Below are 24,921 nucleotides of genomic sequence, written 5' to 3'. Positions count from 1 at the left end.
CCCCATGAGGCCATTCCCCTTTTTTGGGTGTATTATGTCCCTTTGAAAAATGAGGGGGGCACCAATGCTCCAGCCTCCAGCTCCGAGTCCTTCCACTTCTGGGATAAGGATATTATATTATTGCCTAAATTTACAACATGGAAATTAACACTTTTACACGAGCTCAGGAAGAATCTATTGCCGGGACACGGGTTCTGAGGGCTTACCGCACATGCACATCCGTCAGCCTGAGCATGCGTCATTGGCTACAGACTGGGAAGGATGTAAAAAATCTGAAAGTTGGCAACTTTGGTTTAATATGATATTCAAGTTACATCATGATCTTTCTATATACTGTATATTGAGTGCATGGTGCTGCAAACATTTTGTGGCACCTTAAAGATAAAAAAATAATACTGCTGATCCCTGAACCTTGTGGCCCTAGCTTCGTATTGCTACTTGCTAGTAAATACAGCCCCATACTGTAAATATAGCCATGCATGGAGAAATGTATTGATACAGTGTTATTTAATGCAGCTTGCTTAATAAAACAAGAATCCATTTTTGGCACATTTGCTGCTCTGTTAACATTACTGCATACAGATAGGTTGAATGTTTCAGTGTGTCTTCTAATATAACTACTTACGTATATATGGCTGTCCTTATTGCTTATGTTTGTAATAGTTTTATTATTTTCGAAATACACTTCTTAAATAAATTTAACATCACACTGTATGAAGAATTGCACCCAGAATTGCACAAGGTTGTTGTAGTACTGTGCATTTGGTAATGTGGAAACAAAGATCCAAACAGCAAGATTGAATTGTATATTGAATGGGCTGCTTTACAAAAGGACCATTCTACTGTATGTACTCTGCTTGATTGTATTTAAATGACCCTTTAACACTAGAACATTTTGCTTTGAAGATCTAAAGCCGATAAAGCCAGTGACGGCATACGAATTGGCTTCTTCCAGCTGGTAAGTGCATACATGTCCCAGGAAAGGTAACTATTAACTATCCCTTTTTCATTTTAATGTGATTCCGGTGTTATAGTGCATTCCTCAATGCTTAACCACAATAACTGTCACTTTAGTTCCTAAGTTAAATAGCTCAGTACATTTTACTTTCCGATTTAGAGTATCGTGGTGTTGTTAACTGTGTGTAGTATGTTGTGTTTTAGAATTAATATTCAAACAAATCACCCTTATTATACGGAGAACAGATTCCTCATAATGCTATTTACAAAGCAGGCCCTTTATTTAATGGACATTCACGTATACAGAATATATGAGCAGGCTGCTTATGTTTTATAAACAGTAACAACAACTTTAAGTGGCAATGAAGTTTATAATTATATATTTTCTATGTTGTTATAAAGGAATACATATATAGTCCAGCAATATTTCCCATGTATGGAAAAAGAGAGTATCACGCTATTTAAGTTTGCAGCATCATAGTAAAGCCAGAAACTCAGTTGTCGATGTCTCAGTACCGAAGGACCTTTCTCAAGACTCCAACATCACAACATAGCCACCAGTGTGTACATATGATACTCCACAATCCTAGGCTATATATATATATATATATATATATATATATATATATATATATATATATATATATATATATAATTACAAATCAGGAGTTATCTTAGTTTGATATTATTATAAATATTCAGTAAATCGTTGGGATGATATATCACACATATTATGATTTACTAATTGAATTGATATATTACCCTGCCTAATTTGGTGCCCTAGGAAAGATTTTAAGATTGCCTTCCCTACCTAGCAGAAACACGGGACTACAGCCTGACTGGGTGCCACGACACACTAGTGGCCTAGGATGATAATGAGTACAGGATTGCCCACTGGACCATGAACCACCATAGGCTAGCAGTCGGTGCTGAGATCTGATGCTCTGTCCCAGTGCCAGCCACAGACGCGTCCCCATCGAACACATTTCTACATCCGTCCAGGCTCCTGATAATCTGTCAGATTTTCAGACTGTCCGGAGTAATTCTAGGTGGGCGGTGCCCACTCTGAAACTACATCGACCTAGGCAAGTGCCTAGGTAGCCTATTCCGAGTGTCGGCTCTGCCATTACCTTGCCCAAGCATCCTCTATCCTAAAAATTGTAGCTCTACTGCACATCTTATATCATTACTGCTGATGATAAACAAAGCTGTCCTGTCTAGTCCCATGGCCAGTGCCAGATTAACAACAGGGTGGTCACCCAGGGGCCCCAACACACTGGGGGACCCCTCACATAGAGATATCACCAGTGTGGGGCATTGTGGCATATGAGAACTTGAGTTTCTGTGTGGTATAATGTGAACTGGAGGCACTACTGTTTATTTAACCACTTGCCTGGCTTGATTGCATCAGATTCAGATACATCCATGCTAAGCTGGGCTTTCCCTGACACGATCACATCTGATGTGACCGTGTCAGAAACGCCGGTAGCTACTGGCAAACTAATCATTCGACACTCTCCGAGCTCACAGTGCTTGGCCAGCCCCTCTCCTCCTTTGCTCCCCTGCCATGACTGCAGGGGGAGAAGTCCCCACAGCCACAGTGATTGGCAATCCATGAAGGATCGCTTACTCATGGCTGTAAGAAGAAAATCTTTCTGCAGCCTGGGCACATGGCAGCTGCACCTCCCCACAGTCTCTATCCATCCCCAGAAAGCAGCGATGGGCGATCCTTGGGAACACCCACTCCCTGGTGCTGGTTGCTCTTCTTGCAGGACTGCAGTCCTGTGAGAAGTGTACCTATGGAGACAGATATAGTTGACATATATAGTAGTCTTTTTTTACTGTATACCTTTTTTTTGTTTAACAAATCATGTAAATAGTACCTATTTAAACCTGATTCACTATATTTTTAATTTTATTATTACAAATTTACATATTTGTTAGAAAAATTATAATGAATTAAGTTGAAATAGTTACTATTCACATAATTTGATAACAAAAAAAGAAATAGACAATTTTGGGAATTTTTTTTTTTTTTAAATATTAGCCAGTTAAGTGTTAAACCATGTGTGGTGTTGGGAGTATTTACACATTATACTTATTACATAACATCACCAGCATATCTTATTGACAATTATGTTGGTATGGACCCCCCATATTAGTTGCCCTAGGGCCCCAAAAAACCCTAATCCATCCCTGGCCATGTCACCATAGGCATCGGAACTGGGTTGTGGGGAGCAAACATTTGAGAGAGCAGCAGCCGCGAAGTTTTGAAAATTGTAATTTAGTTGCACTATACGAAGATGAAAGGGACAGCTTACTTTAAGACAACCCTTTATCTATCAATCCTACACCATTTAAATAGATGGAGAGCTGTCTTCCTCGTATTTGTATGTGCAGAAGTAAGAGGGGACAGTCCAAAATGTATATGGATATGTATATATACAGTATGTATATAGACAGACAGATAGATAGATAGACATAAATATATATATATATATATATATATATATATATATATATAATTATAATTTCTTTACAGTTCAGGTTTGCCTCCTGCTCTGAGACCTGTATGATGATCTGCGGGGGACTTGCCGCGGTGATCCATGGTGCAGCTCAGCCGTGCATGTTACTGGTCTTCGGTCTCATGATTGACACATTTATATTGTATGATATAGAAACACAAGAACTTCGAAATCCTAACAGGACTTGTATAAATAACACTATCATGTGGATTAATGGCTCCTCTGAAGAAGAAAATGATAATGAGACAATAGCCTGTGGGTAAGAGATATCCTTAAAATTATGAATTATATTAATTTGCACTTCCCAAAATTTAGCATGATACTATTCTGCATTATTGTGCATGAAGTTACATCGTCTTCCCTTGTTTATTGCCAGAATGCTGGATATTGAATCAGAAATGACAAGATTTGCAAGTTACTATGCTGGGATTGGTTGTTCTGTCCTCATTCTTGGATATGTACAAGTAAGTGTAATAACAATAAGACCACAATGGTAGAGAATCATTAAACCACAATGTAGTTGTTTGTCTAATTGGTTCCGCAATGGTTTATTGCCACAAGACCATTTAGTTCTCGCCAATGCACGATGTTGGAGATGGCGTGCCACGTGACTGTGCAGTCCCCACACATGCGCAATACTGGCATGTAGACGCTAACGGGAAAGCGAGAAATGCCGGCGCACATGCTGGATTCCCAGCCTAATTTTATCTTTAGTATAAATACCTCCTAAATGCAAGGTCATACTATTGCTGATCCCCTGAAGAAGTCCCCAAACAATATAGAGGGATGAAACACATTGGCATGAACCTCCTACGGTCAGCTCTAAGCTACTGGACAGATAAGCTGTTTATTATCCTTTATATTGTACGAGTCTTTATTGTATTTTATTAAGGTGTGTGTTTATTTTCATTATACCACAAAATTGGAGGCATTTTCTTTATATCTCCCTTTATGTATGAGTACCTACTTTATGATGTGACCAGCCGCAGATGACCATATGTACCCGAGTGAATATATCCGGTGCGAGGCGTGCATTATCTGTGTATAAATAGGTGCTGGGAGCCTATACCAAGCATGAGTGGAGTGCTTATTTCTTTTTATATCATTGGTGATTTCATTTTGGTTTATTTTATTCGATGTGTTGTTCACCACACGTTTTCTCTGCATGAGAGCACGTACATGTTTGTTCCATTATATTACAACACCATGGGAGTACCGTATGAAGATTCCTTAGAGGTGTCAATAAGGAAGTTTTGGAACCCACAGAACACACCGACAAACAAATAAAAAAAATGATTTCACCACTAAAGGTCTTTTCATTAAGACACCGCACTGAAGGTGCTATTTTCTTCACCTTTATTCGAATAAATATATAAATATATATTTATATATATCTATATATATATATATAATATATACATATATTATATATATACATATATATATATTTATTTATCATACTTGCCTAACCTCCTAATTCAGCCGGGAGCCTCCCAAACATCAGGTGTGGCTCCCGGCCCCCGGAAAGGCACTCAAGCTCACCAATGCAGTGTTGTGCATCGATGCTGCAATCAGCTTTAATTGCTTGGTATATAGCACAGGGACCAGGGCAGCTGTTTTTTACACAAGAGGAGTGTGTATGTGTATATATATATATATATATATATATACACATACATACAGATACACACACACACGCACACACACACACACATATACATGTCAAAAATACCATACACACACAGATACATACAGTAGTGGCCAAAATTGTGGAAACCTTTTGGAAAATGTGAATTTTTGAGGTTTCACAGCTTATAGCACTAATATATTTTAGTATTATACCAAACAGCATACATCATTACAATGGAAAATTCATTTAGAACATGATACAAAATGATACAATGAACTTTGTAACAAAATTTTACATTTTGAAAATAGTTATACGAACTGAACTGTGGGAAATTAAATTTCTTAGTTTTGCAAAATATCCATTTGTACTAAGGACCTCATTCAGAGGCTCTGAATCAGGACGGATTTTTGTTAAAAAATCCGCCTCCAGGCTACTCGCATAGCTGTGGGTGACCACCCACAGCTTTTGGGAGCGGCCTGGCGATGGTTGCGATTATCGCGACCATCGGGCTTGCGACGAGACCCTTGTGGCTCTAATAGAGCAGGAAGTTCACCACTGACATCACGAATTATGTCAGTAGGGCTGCCCACAAACGGCAGGCGTTCCTTCAGGAACGCCTCCGTTTGTTCGGCCACCCCCCCTCCCCGCCTACAAAACGGGGCTAGCTGTCGATCAACATCGACAGCCGCCCCATTTTGTAGCGAGCCCCGGAGCGAGTGAAGTTCTCACTCACTCCTGGGCTCGCGCACGCGCACGTGCGCACTGGCCGACCTTCGACCCGCTTGCGAGTGCTATGCGCTCGAGAGCGGGTCTGAATCAGGCCCTAAGTTTGGAAGCCTTTTGCTGCAATTACATACCTTCCAACATTGGTGGCCAGTGGGTCGGGACCCTTGGCGTGTCTAAGGTGCGCCCCACGGCAGGAAAAGGGGTGGAGCCAGGGTAAAGGGGCGGAGCCTAACAACACTCTGGTTTAAGTCACAGTGGGGTGTGCCCAGCACTCTCCGAGATGCACTGCACTGTGAATAGATGCTGTGCACCTGTGCATAGCATCTATTCACCCACTGCTTACCCGCCGCTCTGCTACGCAGAGCAACAGTTGTGCTAACCCCAACTGCCCCCCACCCCCCCCCCCACTGCGGGACAATTATGTATTTGCTGCTATTTAAAGTGTCATTGATCACACAAATTTGGCCCACACCTTTTGCTGTCATAAATCCCCACAGCATAACACTAACTGGATGCTTCACAGTAGATGTTGTGCACTCAGGTAGTGCAGTTCTTCTCCAAGTCTTCTGCGGACATATTTCATTCCATCCCTACCAAATATGGATATTCTGGTTTCATCACTCCAGATGACAATATCCCATTGTTCTTCTGACCAATTAATGTGCTTTTTACTTCAATCTAATCTTTTCCATCTTTGTTTGAGAGATAAAAGTGGCTTTTTCCTTGAAATTCTGGCGTTTAATCCAAAATATTGAAGTCTGCGTGGAACAGTCCTGGCACTGATATTTACACCACATTCACGTAAATCATTTTAATTGCCTGAGATGATTTTCTTCTGTCACTCAAGCACAGGTTTTTCATTCTTCTATCACAGCATGGTGTTGTGGAACTTTTCTTACCTTTTCCAGTTTGGTTTTGAATCGACTGAGTCTGTTGATACTTATTCCACAGTTTCAAAATGCTTCCTTTGGTTACCTTCCTCATGTAAAGTAATTCATTTGTATCTCTTTCTAGGTGACCAGTCAACTCTTTTTACTTTGCTTGTCACCTAAATAAGTTACAAAGCTTGCTTCAAGAAATGAAAGTAAAAAAACGCATAAAGACAGCGAACAATCAAACAAGATGTTTTACTATCAATTCTGGTAGCAACAAATGTACTCCTTATCTTTATTTAACTATAACTTTTTATGTAATAAAGATAATTCTTTGTGGTGAACTGTATTATATTGTGTATACAATTATATTTCCATTGATATATACCTTCATAGGATTTTCTTTAAAAATAATGCAGTTATACGCAATTAAATCCTAAAAACACACATTTTCCAAAAGGTTTCCGCTACTGTACCTACATATTATACACACACATATGTCACACACACATGCTTACCTTGCAGCAACTGTGGGCTGTAGATCTGATGGGGACAGGTCCTGGCAGGCTGGCACCAAGTCATTAGGCCCCTCCCACTAGCAGCAAAATGCCACGATTCGTGGGTCATTTGGGAGAGGGCGGGGCCAAATGACTTGATTCTAATGGAATCGCATCAAATTAGCTCGGCCTCCTCCCTATTGACCTGTGAATCACAGCATTTTACCGCAAGGGAACAAGGCTTAATAAAATGGTCCCTGCTCTCGCCTCTGTCAGGGTTTTTTTCTGGGTACTCGGAAACCTCCCATATGTGCGCTAGTGCCTGGACCCAGGGTCCTGTGTGCACCGCACACCCTGCACCCATTATAAATACGCCCCTGCCCCTCTGAGGAATGTCACTGATATTCTGTCAGAAGCTGGGTCTTCACATTGTTTTCTGGAATATGTGTGTAGAGGTGGCGATGGTATGGCAGAGTATATATACGCACCAGCAAATGCCCTAAGACAACGAACAGCCCAGTACATAACCAGTGGGGTGGTTTACTTAGTGGCAAAGTAATTGTACTGCTGTACTCACAGTTATGCATGCACAGATGTGCATGGAGCTGAGCTTTAGCAGAGTGGAGTATATAGGTCACTAGTCAGTGACTGCATTAGGGTAGCGGTGCAGGATGCAAGCGGTATCAGCGTTCTCACAGGGTTGGATAGGCAGTTATTACAGGGTCTCTGAGGAGCTAAGTGGAAGATGGCCATCTCACACTGTGGCACAGTGACAAGATGGCGCCACACATGCGCATAACTACAGATGGTGGCCATCTTGATAAGGTAGTAAAGTCTCCTTGGAAGAACCAATATTCACAGTAGCACTAGCTCTCTCCACCTTCAACATTATTCCAATTACAGTGCATCCATTTTCCTTTCATCATGGTATCTAGATCACAACATCTCACTCTTTTTGCCCTGGAATTTAGCAAATGCCTCGGGAGTATTATGAAATGCAGTGCTCTGATAAAGGTACAAAAATGGTAGCGTAATTCACAACAACCAACTAGATTCTGCATTGTAATCTGTGTATACATTTTCATACTGGTACTTCAATATGTAAAATACATTTGTCAAGCACAAAAGTTCAAGGGCATTCATTTTTTAGTATTTTGGAGTCATGATATTACACTATTATTACTGATGTTGATTTCATGTTTTTGTAATTGAACAATTTTTGCAATTTACTGAAATTTATCAAGATATAGGGTAATAGCATAAAATTGTGAGTTACATTTCTTCAGCAGTTCAAGCATTACTAATTGGCAATGCACTTTTAAAGATAGAACTGCAGACATAGGACAGCATTAAACGGCTTACTATAGCCGATATTAACATTATATTATTAATAGAACTAGTTATTTATGTGCATACTAGTGACCCGCCCTGGCTTCGCATCGGAGTCATTTTGAATTTACAGTGATAGTCTTGTTTAACCGAGGTCTTATAAGATTGCCTTGCAGATGACATTAGTCGTTTTTCCTCCTGACGTCAACACGTAAAGATTTTGACGTGACACGCAAAAGAGCCACGTAAAGTTGTCCATGAGCAAAACAGTCTCCACTCAGGCCAACTCCAGCCACGTTAAGTGTTTGTCCCTGTGCTTTACTTATTGTCATACCAAAGCAGACTCTTACCAGGAATTGGACTCGTTTGAAATTAAAGAATAATTTTTCACATAAATGAAATAGGAATGGTATAAAAAGGGAAAAACTGACATTTTGTACCAGTAAACAGTACTTACATCAAAATAAAGTCCATCGTTGTGATATATCTTTAACGGTATAGGCAGCGTAAGCCAAGAAAGCGCTCGGACATCAATTTTTTCATTGACTCTCTTCGCTAAAATCGGCACTGCTTGGATTTCTTTGTCATACATTAATGTTTCATACACCTAAACCTCATTCGACAAACGCTCTATAGAATAGTGAAAACCGCATCAAAATCCGTCCAGTGGTTCCTTGAAATTAGCCTGAACAAACAGACAAACGCCCATACTATGAATAGATGTATAAAGATTGTAGGTGGGTCCATCCAATAAACTGCTTCTGAACTTAAAACAATCCTGTTCCACCACAGACAGAACTCAAACTACAAAACAGTCTTTACTGATGCCATGTTAAGTAATTGTGTTGTTACCTATTGTTCCCCACCGCAGATTTCTTTTTGGGTAACTACAGCCGCCCGACAGATCCAGAGAATAAGAAAACTCTACTTTCGTAAAGTGATGAGGATGGAGATTGGCTGGTTTGACTGCACATCAGTTGGAGAACTAAATACCAGGATGTCCGAGTAGGTGTTTATATGTGTGTTCCTAGTCATATAGCAATTGGTTGAGAAACTAATCCATTGATAATATTGGCGGCCAAAGTTTCAACTCCACGAGCCTGTGCAAAGTAAAGTAGATTCAGGTTTTCTGTATTATTGAATACACAACTAATGCAGTATTGTGCAGTACAGTAGTTACCTTTGTTGAACAGATTTTGCTGTCTAACAAAACAATTGGCAACTTTTTTTGTGCAAAATAGATATCATTGATATACGATCCAAAGTCACCATGCAACATTCACATATGTTACTGTAAATGTTTCCACTCCATAACACTTATATTGTACGATAGTTGATGTAATTTTTCATGACAATCTGATTTCAAATTGTTTTTTCACTGGCTCTATGTGTTGCCCTCAGTATGTCTTTAGGTAGGAGTTCTGTTATGTGCAACATGGGCAAACTATGGGCCTGTATCAGATTTGTATGCAAACCCGATGGTTTACGTACAAAACCAATGGTGAGACGCATGTGCAGAATGGGCCCCGCATGATCGCACGGGGTCCGTCGCATGTTGCCTCTGTTTTGTGGAAGTGCCAATGTCAGGGTCTGCATCTGCTGATGCAGAGTTCCTGATCCCGACAGTGTGAACTGACTGGCCATAAATGGGCGATGATCACGCAAGTGTTCCGATAGCTGCTTTGGACACAGCTGAGGATCACAGAAGCCGGCAGGAGACGTCTACTTACACAAGAAGATGCCTCCTGCTGCTTTTGAATATCAGAACACAGCCGCTGTGTAGAAAACGCAGTAGGTGTGCTTTTCCATACAAACGTGAATCAGGCCCTATATCATGAATAACAGGATGAGTAACAAAACTTTTGCATACATTTCTGTAGATGTTAAAGGTTTAATTTCACGTACAGTTGTCATTTAAATCATATCTGCCATGGTTAGACATAGGGCAGAAATTACACACATATGAAGAGCAATACACATTTGAAGTTGCAGCAGGATCTGCAAGCATCGCATATGCACCTAATTTGTGACAGGACATCAGTGTCAGTGTGTAATTGCACCTGCCATATAGAAGGTCTAACACATGCGTCTCCTTACACTGTAGGTGAATAAGTACAAATTGCTGGTCCGAATAAGATACCTGGACTTTGCCTACATGAAAACGCTCTTTCCAACCGCTTTCTGTTTCTCTGGTCCTGCTCGATATCGTACATCTATAAAGCATACCTCTGTACGATCGCGCACTTGCGTGCCTTCCCTTTCTGGGCAATCACAATGCAAAAATCTGCAAAAAACGCCACACCGACTGGCACAGTGCTCACTCTGCATTAGTCCTTACAGGTTTCTCAGTCTGAATCTCTTTTAGTATTTATTCTAACAGTTTGCAATGTGAAGACTAAGAGGGCCCATACATCAGCAATCAATTGGGGCAATTCTGAGTTTTGCAGATGATTGTGTATAAAAAAAATCCGATTCCAACCAAAAAGTGATCAGAATCTGTGTATCAGCCTGTCCAGCATGTTGCATTTCACCAACCATTCGGGGCTGTAGATTTCTAGTGTATGGTGACAATCAGCCGATTTGCAGACCGTTACTAGTAAAATACTAGTTAATGGGGCACTTTCATGATTTGCAGATCTGACCTTTCAATGAAAAAGGTCTGCAAATCACTGTAAAATATCAGCATTGTTTGAGCACTTATTGGTGGGTTGTAGAATTCTTAAATAAATATGGGGGACAGCATCTATGAATAGTTTTTTTGTGATTTCTGATGTATGGGCCCCACAACTCCGTCATGCAAACATTTCCAAATTTTAAGTGTTAAAGGGGCATATATACTAATTATTGGGATTTAAACCCTATAATCCTATAATTAGAATTTTTTTATCACCGCTATTTGCAGTGATTATAAATATACATTTGCCCAAATGTGCTAAAAATGACATGCAGGGAGAGGGACTCTACAAGGAGCACATCCCTGCAATGTGTAAAGCATTTCAATTCTATATCATGAGTGTTGCTGTTCTGCACATGCGCGGGATACTGTATGACCATACATGTGTGTTGGGCATTCTGGAGGATTTTTGAGAACCAGTAGTCCATTGGCTACTATAGGATAACGCCATCTGGAGACGGTGTTATGTTTCAGAGCCATACTCTGGAATGCTTAGCATTCTGGAGCTTGGTAAATCTGGCAGGGCTGCAGCTGCTGTCAGAAATGGATGGACAGCTGCAGATATTGGAGATATCCCTCCATGGTACATTCAGTGAATACTTAATAGTTGCAGATATCTCCTGAAAACAGGTGTTTTCGGGGAATATCCCACAATATCCCACAAATATTACTTGATAAATAGGCCCCAAGGTGTGGGAACAAAATGGGCTGAGAGTTGTTACACTGCTGCGTGCTGTACAGACAGGGGTTTCCACTGCATCCATCATAACAAATGGCATTTTTCTGGGAGAGAAACACCAACCATGACCACGCACCAACTTTTATACGGCTGTGCCCCCGTCCCACTTTGGAGACCACTTATGTTGGGTATGAATTGTAGTAAAAATTAATCTAGCTTTTCCTTTTACCAGTCTCATAAAAGAGGCCTATGGTGTTTTATCACACTATTTCTGACAGTAATTTGTTTCTTTTCCACAGTGATATAAATAAAATTAATGATGCCATAGCTGACCAAGTGGCCATATTTATCCAGAGATTCACCACGTTTATATTTGGGTTCCTGTTAGGATTTGTCAATGGCTGGAAGTTGACTTTGGTGATCATCGCAGTGAGTCCACTCATTGGTATTGGAGCTGCTCTTATGGCTCTGGTAAGAGTTTTTCTGCCAAGCAGTAGTCACAAATGGTTATTTACATGAACATAGGGTTTCGTTGCCACATAATGGGTTATCTCACATATTTTTTTGTTATAGGCTGTGGCAAAACTGACTGGCAGAGAGCTGATGGCATATGCTAAAGCAGGAGCGGTCGCGGATGAAGTGCTCTCTGGTATTAGAACTGTAGCAGCGTTTGGTGGAGAATTAAAAGAGGTTGATAGGTTTGTAATGCTTGTTTCATTATCAGTTTGTTACTAATTTTTATCATGCATTCAACCATTTTAAGACCCGACATCCCCTAACCAAATATAAGCAGTGCTGCACTCTGGAGGCTAAGCTAACAAAAATAAACCACAGTCCCTTATAAAGGGACCGCATTGCAGACAGTTAGAGGCTTAGGGGCTGATTCTGAGTTAGGGATGGTCATTTACTATCGATGATTAACAACCATCAATGGCTATACACAGTTGGCCAATGGTTTTGCCATTGATGGCAGAGATCCAATGGTTGTCTGCCATAAATGGAATAGAGCCCCTGAAATGTTTTTTTTTTTTTTTCTCCCTGGCGCCAGGACACAGAGCATAGCTCCTCCCCTAGCATGACTCACAAAGCCCAGCTCCCATCTCTGATTGGTCCGGTGCCCTTGTGAGAAAGAGAGCAAGGATGACTATCGGTGGGACGAAACTAGCTATGGTGCCTCGTAGATGGTATCATACCATCGAGGTTAACCACAAATAGTACCATCGATGGTGGCCATCAATAATTATCCCACTGATGCCCATCCCTATTCTGAGTTGGGGCTGGGGGCAATAAAAAACCAAGTAACTGTGCACTTTGACAAAACCATGTTGCACTGCAGGTGGGGCAGATTTAAAATGTGCTTGAAGATTTAGATGTAAATGGGTCGTGTCCTAGCTCATATTATAATTGCAGTGTAAAAATAAAGATGTCCAGTACTTGTGGGCTACATACAAAAGTAGCCAATATTTACTCTGCATGCAATATAAATAAATATATTTGCACCCCTTGCATTTCAACATAGTTTGTCCCAACCACAAAGTTGCTCACAATCAGCTCAATAACCTCTCACGGAATGGGTATGTAATGCCGGCTGTTGGGATGCCTCCTGTCACAATACCGACAGCGGCATCCTGATGATTGGTAAACATACTTACACTCCCCCCTTCTCCTCCTAACCCTCCCTTCTTGTAGCCTAACCTTAACCCCCCCATCCTGTACCTTAACCCTCCCCACCACGCACACGAACCCTCCCCGTTAGTTCCTAAACCTAAGTCTCCCCCTTCGTGCCTAACCCTCCCCCCCTTAGTGCCTAAACCTAAACCTCCCCAGTGGTGCCTGACCCTAACCCTAACCCCTAGGGGTGCCTAACCCTAACCCCCCCCCCCAAAACCTAATGCTAACCCCGCTACCTCACCTAAACCTAACACCCCCCCCGCAGCTAACACTGCGGGCAACCTGGCTCACCTTCGTTTGGGCACGCGTCCTTCTGGATTCCGGCATTCGGTATTTCGAAGTCTATCTTATCTCCCTAGCCGTGATTCCAGCATTGGTATAGAGACTGGCGGCCATGGGCCTTGCGGCCCATGTCTCTTAACTACATCCCACCTCTCACAATTACAGTGCTTGGCAACTGAAGCAGATGTGTCCGTAATATCCAGAAATCAATACTGGTAAAGGCATATAATTGTGCTTCTTTCACTACTGTTAGAGGTGGCGTATTTCTCTAGCTCACAGGTTCTCAAACTCGGTCTTCAGGACCACAAACAGTGCATGTTTTCCAGGTCTCCTCACAGAATTAGTGAAATAATTAGCTCCAACTGTGGATCTTTTAAAATGTGTCAGTGAGTAATGAATACACCTGTGCAGCTGCTGGGTGACCTGGAAAACATGAACTGTATGGGGTCCTGAGGACCGAGTTTGAGAACCACTGCTCTAGCTGAAGAAGCAGACAATGACTGACAGTCTTGCAGACTTATCCCTCCAGAAAAGCTAAATTAAAAACTAAACAAGGTACTTTAGAATCTATTGTACAAAATGTCAAATTTAAGGTTGAGATATCCTTTAAAATAATATTATAATTCAAGAAACCCACAGAATCATCACTATCTGGTTTGATGCTATATATTTTATGTCATACTGTATGTTAACTTTTTTTTTTTTTGGTAATCTTTTGACAGATATGACAAAAACCTTGTGTATGCTCAGCGCTGGGGAATAAGGAAAGGTGTTATAATGGGATTCTTCACTGGTTACATGTGGTTTATCATCTTCCTTTGCTATGCTTTGGCTTTTTGGTATGGGTCCACACTGGTCCTTGAGGAAGAGGAGTATTCACCTGGAAACCTTTTGCAGGTAAAATATAATTCTCCTTTTAAGTGCTAAGGAGCAAATTGGGTCAAATTACTTTGTATAGCAGAACACTGAACAGCAACGCTGTTTCACTTCAGGATTTTACCTCTTTTATTGTACAAATGTTTGTTGTTGCTGATGTACAATAGGCCATTTAATTGTGTTTGTCCGTAAGGTTAAACATTGTCAATCTTTCCCTGCCTATGGGGCATATTCAATTGTGTGCGAGAATAGCAAAAAACCCGCACCTGCGCGGTTTTTCCTGCATGTGCGGGTTTTTTTGCTATTCTATTAGGTGCGTGGTTTTTTTCAAAAACACGCACCAGGAGTTTTTTTCCACGCACCTCCAGAGCAAGCGTGATTTTTCCAAAAATCAATTATTTAAGGAAAAATCACCGGAACTTGCTCTAACACCCCCGCGGCACACCCCCCTGAGGACTAATTAAGCAATTGGAAGTATACAATTATCTTAATTAGTCCTTAATTACTCTCCTTCCTCAGCGCTGTCTTCTGCATCTTCTTCTGCATCCAGCGTCGGGAGCCAGCTCTTCTGCAGCAGGGTAAGTATGTCAGTGTGTGTGGTGTATGTAAGTATGTATGAGTGTGTGTGTGACCCCCGGTACGGTGTGTGTGGCCCTCCCGGAATAGGCGCTGGGAGAACTACATCTCCTCCCATCAGCCCCCAGGACTCCCAGCAGCCACTGGGAGCCGCGGATACCCCCTGCCAGGTAGGTGGTATTTTTAATTTTTTTTAAATTTTAAGCGGCGCGGGGTTTTCAGAGCTGAAAACTCCGCGACCACTATTTTTTTAATTGAATACCGCGGGTAGCAGGAGCGCGCATACCCGCTGTATTCCGGAATTGGGCGTGAGGTGCGCAAGGTTTTTAACTCGCTAAACCTCGCGCCCAATTGTATATGCCCCTATGTGTGTGGAAAAACATAATTTTCTTCATGTAAATTATGTTCTAGAGCAGAACTGAGCAAAATGGGGGCCTTATAGGATGGTAGATGTAGCTTTTACACATTGTGGGCAATTTCTGATTCGGATGCAAAGCAGCTTCAAGTGCAGAAGTCCATGGCAGAAAGATTTACTACCTTATGCTAATGTAAGCATCCCTCCATCAATATAATTATCTGTGCAGCTTCATGTGTATGTAGGGTTTCCACCCATCCTGGATTACATGCATCAGAGGTCACTTGCTCCTAGTTTACTCGGCAGCACTACAGCTAGGTGAGCTACCAAAATTAAGACCACAAGCTACAGGTTTTAGACCACTGCTCTGGACAGTTCGGAAACCATATGATCTTCAGGAGGCTGCCTAATCCAAGACGGGCAGGCTCCAGATATCTGCTGGCTGGTCAGTCACAGCCGGCCTTACTGCTGCTCCTGCCCACAACCCACCTGCTCTTCTCTCCACGTGACTGCAGTGGAGGAGGCACCCCCACTTGCCGGCAGCTACAGGAACTTTTACCAGCAGATTCATGGAAATGAAACAATGGCTTTGCAATGCTGCACGCTAAAGGTCAAAGGAAAACTGGAGCAGCATACTGAAGAGGAATACTAGGGGAACATACTGCATAGGAAGACTGGAGGAACATACTGCAGAGGAAGACTGGAGGAACATACTGCAGAGGAAGACTGGAGGAACATACTGCAGAGGAAGACTGGAGGAACATACTGGAGAGGAAGACTGGAGGAGCCTAATGCAGAGGAAGACTGGAGGAACATACTGCAGAGGAAGACTTGAACATACTGCAGAGGAAGACTTGAGGAACATACTGCAGAGGAAAACTGGAGGAACATACTGCAGAGGAAGACTGGAGGAACATACTGCAGAGGAAGACTGGAGGAACATACTGGAGAGGAAGACTGGAGGAGCATAATGCAGAGGAAGACTGGAGGAACATACTGCAGAGGAAGACTTGAGGAACATACTGCAGTGGAAGACTTGAGGAACATACTGCAGAGGAAAACTGTAGGAATATACTGCAGAGGAAGACTGGAGGAGCATACTGTAGAGATTGACTGGAGGAACATACTGCAGAGGAAGACTGGAGGAACATACTGCAGCGGAAGACTGGAGGAACATACTGCAGAGGAAGACTGGATGAACATACTGCAGAGATAGACTGGAGGAACATACTGCAGAGGAAGACTGGAGGAACATACTACAGAAATAGACTGGAGAAACATACTTCAGAGGAAGACTGGAGGAACATACTGCAGAGGAAGACTGGAGGAACATACTGCAGAGATAGACTGGAGGAACATATTGCAGAGATAGACTGGATGAACATATGGCAGAGATAGACTGGGGGAACATACAGCAGAGGAAACCTGGAGGACAATACTACAGGGATAGACTGGAGGAACATACTGCAGAGGAAGACTGGAGGAACATACTGCAGAGATAGACTGGAGGAACATACTGCAGAGATAGACTGGATGAACATATTGCAGAGATAGACTGGAGGAACATACTGCAGAGGAAGACTGGAGGAACATACTGCAGAGATAGACTGGAGGAACATACTGCAGAGGAAGACTGGAGGAACATACTGCAGATGAAGACTGGAGGAACATACTGCAGAGATAGACTGGAGGAACATACTGCAGAGGAAGACTGGAGGAACATACTGCAGAGGAAGACTGGAGGAACACACTGCAGAGATAGACTGGAGGAACATATTGCAGAGATAGACTGGAGGAACATACTGCAGAGGAAGACTGGAGGAACATACTGCAGAGGAAGACCGGAGGAACATACTGCAGAGGAAGACTGGAGGAACATACTGCAGAGATAGACTGGAGGAACATACTGCAGAGGAAGACTGGAGGAACATACTGCAGAGGAAGACTGGAGGAACACACTGCAGAGATAGACTGGAGGAACATATTGCAGAGATAGACTGGAGGAACATACTGCAGAGGAAGACTGGAGGAACATACTGCAGAGGAAGACTGGAGGAACATACTGCAGCAGAAGACTGGAGGAACATACTGCAACGGACGACTGGATGAACATACTACAGAGGAAGACTGGAGGAACATACTGCAGAGGAAGACTGGAGAAACATACTGCAGAGGAAGACTGGAGGAACATACTGCAGAGATAGACTGGAGGAACATACTGCAGAGGAAGACTGGAGGAACATTCTGCAGAGGAAGACTGGAGGAACATACTGCAGAGGAAGACTGGAGGAACTTACTGCAGAGGAAGACTGGAGGAACATACTGCAGAGGAAGACTGGAGGAGCATTCTGCAGAGGAAGACTGGGGGAAGACTGCAAAACAAACTGGAGATGTAGCGGAGGCAGAGGGACAGGACAAGGGGGGTCATAATTGAAAAATACATAGAAATGGGGTAAATAGATGCTACAGGAGTGGAGCACAAGGGCACAATACACTATACATGGCTTCTAGGGTCTGCATAGGCTGCAGCCCCTATGGTAAATCTGCCATCAGAGGGGGCTCTGATGGCTTATGAGGGGCACTAAAAAATAAAATGATTGTAACCAGTGCTGCTCCTACCTTATGGAGAAGGGGGAGGGGGCTGCCTGTCTGTTATTCATTATGGGAGGCAGTGTCCATTGAACATGCGCAAACAATCTAATTGGGAATGGGAAAGTAGGAAAAACATGCATGTGTACAAAACCCAGTTTATAGGGATTCTAGGGATTGCATCGCCTGCAGCCCCTAGGTTAAATCTGTCACTGGCCACTGATTGTAACCCTACTGTGGTCTTGGCGATGCCCCCTGTCAGGGAATCTGAAAATGTAAAGGTGGTAAAGGGATACGCTCAGTATCTCGACACAGGGGATGCCGGCACTTAGAATAGCGGCACAGGAATCCCAACACCTGTCAGAATCCCAGCGCCGGCATTCCGACCACCAGCATCCTGAAGGTAAGTAGCGGGGTTGAGGAGAGGTTTAGGGGTTAGGGTTAGGCACTAGGTGGGAGGATTAGGTTTCGGGTGCGGGGTGGTTAGGTTTAGGTCCTAAGGAGAGAGAGTGTTAGTGTAGGGAGAGGGGGAGGGTTAGGATACCTACCAAGGTGTCGGTAGGTATGGGCATGCCAGCATCGGGATTTTTACCGCCAGTGAGCCTTACATCAGTAGTAGGGAAATTGATGGAATCACTATTAAAAGAAAGAGTCATAGATTATCTCAAATCCAACAATTTGCAGGATCCCAAACAGAATGGATTTACTGGAGGGAGATCATGTCAAACAAATCTTATTGACTTTTTTGACTGGGTGACTAAGGAAATAGATAAAGGGGGGGCATAGATATAGCTTATCTAGACTTTAGTAAGGCTTTTGACACTGTTCCACATCGCAGACTGTTAAATAAACTGGAAAGCATGGGATTGGATACAAAGATAGTTGAATGGATAAGATCATGGCTGTAGGATAGGAAACAGAGGGTTGTAGTAAATGGAGTGCAGTCTCAAGAGGGAAATGTTACCAGTGGAGTACCTCAGGGACCTGTACTTGGAACAGTGCTCTTTAGTATCTTTATTTGTGACATTGCAAATGGTATTGAAGGGAAACTATGCCTTTTTGCAGATGACACAAAAGGTATGCAACAGGGTAGACACACCAGGAGGGGTAAAACAAATGATTGATGATCTAGGTAGACTGGAGGAATGGTCAAGAATGTGACAACTACAGTTTAATGCCAAAATATGCAAGATCATGCACTTGGGTCGCAAAAATCCAAAGGCTAAATATAGTATTAATGGCACTATACTGGAAAGTACTGAAGAGGAAAGGGATCTAGGAGTCACTATTTCAGTTGACTTAAAGGCAAGTAAACATTGTAACAAAGCAATGAAGAAGGCAAGTCAGATGCTTGGTTGCATAGGGAGAGGAATCAGTAGCAGAAAGAAAGAAGTGATAATACCACTGTATACTGTAGGTCATTGGTACGTCCTCATCTCGAATACTGTGTTCAATTCTGGAGGCCATATCCCCGGAAGGATATTAATACATTACAGACTGTACAAAGAAGGGCAACTAAAATGGTGCAAGGTCTACACCACAAAACGTACCAGGAAAGACTAAAAGATCTTAATATGTATAGATAGAAGCAGAGAAGGGAAAGGGGGGACATGATAGAAACGTTCAAATATATAAAGGGTTTTAACAAAGTAAAGGAAGGATACATTCTTTAAAGAAAGAGAAGTATTAGAACAAGAGGACATGTTCTAAAACTGGAGGGTGGTAGGTTCAGGGAAAATTTGAGGAAATATTACTTCACAGAAAGGGTAGTGGATAAGTGGAATAGTCTCCCATCATAGGTGGTAGAGGCTAAGACAGTATAGCAATTTAAACACGCATGGGATAGACATAAGGATATCCTTCAGAAGAAGTAAGGATCAATAAAGGTTGAGATAATAATATGTTTAAAAATGGGGCAGACTAGATGGGCCAAGTGGTTCTTATCTGCCGTCAAATTCTATGGGATCCCGTACCCATCCCGGTTGTAATGCTATGTGTATGGTCACATCGCCCACTGTTTTTCCATTCATCATTAGTATCTTTATATCCTTTTCTCGCTGGGTGCAAAAAGATTCACAGTCTGAAACAGTCATTCCATCTGCATCCGCACTCCTCAAACAAGCAGAGATGTCGGACTGCATGTACACACAATACTCCCATGACACTCCTACACATCTGTTCTGTGCATCTGCACGTTAACCACTGAGTTGCCGCCCAGAATTGCCCATTTCATGGACAACTAAGGGCCTAATTCAGCAGCAATCGCTTATGTAATCGCAGCTGTAATTTTGCATGGAAAGCAGCTATGAAAATATGCTAATGCCTGCCAAAGCTCTGCCGGCATAAAGACGCCCACTGCTGCTTTCTCACATCCGGCCACTGTCACTCTTCTGTGTAAACATCGGTACCATCGAGACACATCGACCACTCACACAGCATTTACACCAGGTCTGACCTGTCGCAGACACAGCAACTCTCTTTGCACGCAGTAGGCTCTCAAGCTGCGTATGCAATTGCAGTGGCTAATTTATACACACCAAAACAACGACGTTCTAACGGATAGGCACGCCTGCGTTTTTCCAACCACACCCCCGTCACCACCACCAAATGTTCACAGCCTGTTACTCACTCTGCAATGGATTCCTATGTGCGTATGTAATCGCAGTGTGAACGCAGTGCAGTGCGGCTTATACGCATGCGCAATGACTAACAACCAGGCCCTAAATCCGCTCACAATCTTAACTTGTACGGAGCTCCTTGCCACTGAGGGCGTTTCATGGCCCTGTCTGCATAAAGTGCACACACCTCAGCGGAATTCTGGATAGAAATTTAACTTGAAATATACCACATTTATCGGTTGAGTGTTCTTTCATTTTATTTATCTAGAAATTAATAGTAACTTATGGTCATACTGTATGTAAGTGGTTCCCAAACTGTGTGCCGTGGCACCCTGGGGTGGCTCAGGGCACTTACAGGGGTGCCTTGGGTTGGTGGTCCAATACCACAACAATTTATAGTCAGTGTGATTGGCAATCATTAGCACTGGTTTTGCCTATCCAAAAATATGTGGACAAAAAGAAACGCAGCCCTGTCAACCACCACATAACAGAACCTAAGGGTGACATATAGGCGCAAATTACTATGTTTCATTTTTGCTGAATTTCTCAAGTTTTGGCCAAGGGGTGCCTTGGAAAAAATGCTGATACTCTAGGGAGCCGTGACTCCAAAAAGCTTGGGAACCGCTGTCATATGTCATTTTGCACAGAGATTTTATTGGTTGCAAAGGGAGAATTTGTAAGGGGAGTAAGAGGGCAATAGCCCCCAGGCCACTTAGAAATACACTTCACATAGTTTCGTAATACCATTTTTCCCAACATTTAAAGCTGTGGTTATTGCAGCTTAGATGTAGGTACCTGAAGTAAAGCTGATACATAACCAGCACCACATTAAACTGCTTTACACATGAAATTAAGTTTGCACAATACTTATTCATTTTCTTTCCGATCGAATGCTGGTACAGAGTTTTGATAAAGGCAAGAAGAGATCAACTTGTAACCAATGAAATCATTAAAATGCTCACAGCAGCACAGTATTTCAGGATCTGAGTGGTGCTGATCTTGCAGGAGCCAGTGACCTGTACTTTCCCAATGTGAATCATTATTTGGTGATCATTGCTAGGGCACATGCTAGGTTTGCTTTATTGATGCTAAAACACTGTCAAAAATAAAATAATTGACATGCATGGGTTTAGAAGGGCTCCCTTCATTTAACTATCAAAATCAGGGCACTCAGCCATGTGACAGGAAATATGTTTAGTCAACTCCAACCAGTGGCATAAATAGAATGGGTTGATGATACTTGATGGACCATTGAATGGTGTCTTGGCTTCCGACATGAAAGCATGCGATGCTATTGCTCGTAGCCATCACATACAATGCATTCAAGAAACTTGTGCTTTCCGCATGCGTGAATAAGTTAGGTCGCAGACACCACATCAAGGTGACCGCAACTGAATACAAGCTGGCAGCTATCGGATGGGCATTGGAAAGAAGCACCCAATGGCTGGCAACCATTGCAAACTCAGCATTTCCTTTGGAATAGGAACATTGATGCTTGCTAACCATCAGTTTCTGAAGTCCATCCCTATAATGGGTGCATGCTGTGCTGAGGTCCCTCCCTGCACCCTTTGCACTGTGTTTCGAAGTGGCCGCCCACGCCAGGGCCGGCTCCAGGGTTCTGAGCACCCCGTGCCACCAAAATTGGAGGTGTGACCTCATTACCATAGTCCACACCCCTAAGGGATGTTAGTTGGAGGTGCGCCCACGTGGCACGCCTCCAAATAACGTCAGGCTGGGGGTAAAGCAAAGCCCGCCGTCACTGGCTGGGCTTCCCTCAGTCCTCTCCCGTTAATGAATAGATGCCGCTCGCATGCGCGCTGCATCCATTCACACTCCGGGGGTTTGTCCGACACCGCCCCACAGCTGCGGCGGTGGGGGTCCCCAACCTCCCGATTTGACCACCCGCGGGCCACTTTAGCCCACAGGTGGAAACGCTGAAATCGGGATGTTGGGGAGGGGTGCGCCCTCTATGGGTGGCACCCCTGTTCGACCGTACTGGTCGAACACCCCTAGAACCGGCCCTGGCCCACGCCATATTTATAGTGATTTATTTGGAAATATGGAGCATTTGCTTAAGGTGGTTATCTTTGTCACCTTTTGCTCATTTGCCATATTTGTATGGGGGTATTTGAACATTCTCAAACTGGTTTCCTTATGTCTTAAAATGTCCTTGACTCCAATCCCTTGGTTATGTTTCGTTTTCATATGATATTGTGGCACAATAGTGAAAAAGGATAAAATTCACACTAATCATGTTAATTAGAGTCAGAGAACATCAGTAGACTTTATTATCTAGCAAAATAAACACCCCAAGGTATACATTTTAAGTAGCAAGTATAAGATCTGTCCTGGGAAGCCAAAATATATAACAGCCGATAGAGCACCTGACATCTGTGCTGAATAGAGGTGGCCATTTTGTTGGCTAAACAATTCTTCATTAAAAAAAGTCTATCTATTCGCTAAGTACCATAGACATCAGAGAGACATTTTGTCACTAATGTTTACAAGGCATGGCTAATATTACAAAAACTTACATAATTCTCACATAGTCAAGCTCAAAAATGGCTGCTACCACTGTATGTGTAGGCAAAGAGGGTACTTTAAGTTCAGGTAGCTGTGTTAAATTGAAAAAGAATAGATACATTTAGCAATGGAATGGAAGTGGGAATAGGTTTAGTGGACAACCACTTCTTCAAAATAATTCTATGAGGTCCATTAATTTAAAACGATCACTCTCTTTTATGGATAAGTGTATTGTAGCAATAGGAAGCTAAATTTCAACATGTTATTTCTGTATTAGGTATTTTTCGGTGTATTGGTGGGTGCCCTGAGCCTTGGACAAGCATCACCCTGCTTACAGGCCTTTGCATCTGGACGTGGAGCTGCCACAAATATATTTGAAACCATTGATAAAGTAAGCCCAATGTCATCAATGTACAGTATGAGACATGAAACCAATCTAATGTAATCTATCTCTATCTATCTATCTATCTATCTATCTATCTATCTATCTATCTATCTATCTTGTTGTCTGTCTATCTATAGACAGAGACCCAATCTTAGGGGCTCTCCTGGCTTCCCGACAGAGTTGTTCAGTCTCCAGTCGCCTCCCACTTCGCTACTGAAGCGGGCAGCCTGGAGGTTGGATGATGTTATTTGCATTGAATTGTGTCCCCCCGCTGTAGAATGCAGCGAATCACAGCTTTAAACAGTGAAAACATGGCTTCAATTACATGAACGCGGTTCCACGCCCCCCGCCCATTGGAGAGAGGTGCCCCCTCCGGAGGGGCTTTTACAGAAGTCAGCCAGTGTGTAGCAGATGTTAGTCTGAATTTTGCTGTCTAGTTTTTTTAAGCTGTTTAGTTGATTGCTTGGTTATTGTTATGTTAAAAACGGAGTCCCTGTACACATGAACAGGACTTTAACCTGCATGGACAAAGCTCATTTTAGCGTCCACATGGCATTTGTAACTTTTAGATACTTCTACCAACACTAATCACAGGGATTTACGGCATATAGAAAATACAGCTTTTAAATCCTGGATAAATATGGTCAGAAAGCAATATGAAGGTGTAAATATGTAACATCTGAGAACAATCACATTAAGGTAACTGCAAACATGAGAGATCATTACCTAATACTCTCCAGTGCTATAAAAAAAATTGTTGAGAACACAAAGTTATATTAAATAATATTAATAATATTACAGAGGCCAACTAATGTCTGACCACTGTTGCTCAGTGACAATCCTTTTAAAACTTTATGTAACTTTTTCGGAAAAGGCTTTATTTGGTTAGATATGATAAGTGATCTCAATTTGCCGTGTTACATCATGTACCATAGAGACATCTCTATTACCTGTAAGTACACAGGCAATACGGAAGACTTTCAATAAACATCGGGTTTGCAGACTGTGTTCCCATTAATGCACAGGGGAGCCCTGTTGGTTGGTTTTCATAAGAGCATTTTCTTTTATACCCGATGTCTATTGCTTGCTGGAGGAATGGACAATTTACTTGTCCTAGTTGTTGCTAAACTACATATCCCCAAAGTATGAACATCACC

The 24,921-nt window shown here is 42.4% G+C and overlaps 1 protein-coding gene across 4 annotated transcripts in view; it reads left to right on the top strand.

The window, feature by feature from the left end:
• Window positions 1-24,921, top strand: part of LOC148521646 (bile salt export pump-like) — a 79,859-nt gene that overhangs the window by 8,364 nt on the left and 46,574 nt on the right. For 2 of the 4 annotated variants that reach the window (XM_088474851.1, XM_088474850.1), the window contains exons 4-11: window positions 907-958; window positions 3,500-3,741; window positions 3,859-3,946; window positions 9,408-9,541; window positions 12,189-12,360; window positions 12,463-12,587; window positions 14,565-14,739; window positions 23,657-23,770. In XM_088474851.1, the coding sequence (XP_088330977.1) occupies window positions 907-958; window positions 3,500-3,741; window positions 3,859-3,946; window positions 9,408-9,541; window positions 12,189-12,360; window positions 12,463-12,587; window positions 14,565-14,739; window positions 23,657-23,770 (1,102 nt within the window). Of the gene's footprint in view, window positions 1-906; window positions 959-3,499; window positions 3,742-3,858; window positions 3,947-9,407; window positions 9,542-12,188; window positions 12,361-12,462; window positions 12,588-14,564; window positions 14,740-23,656; window positions 23,771-24,921 lie in introns of those variants that run through there. The other 2 variants (XM_088474852.1, XM_088474853.1) reach the window with 1 other exon arrangement.

This window comes from Taudactylus pleione, unplaced genomic scaffold (assembly GCF_031769625.1).
Source record: "Taudactylus pleione unplaced genomic scaffold, aTauple2 ptg000156l, whole genome shotgun sequence".
In the NCBI taxonomy this organism is placed as follows: Eukaryota; Metazoa; Chordata; class Amphibia; order Anura; family Myobatrachidae; genus Taudactylus; species Taudactylus pleione.
This window is presented reverse-complemented; position numbering and strand designations above follow the sequence as displayed.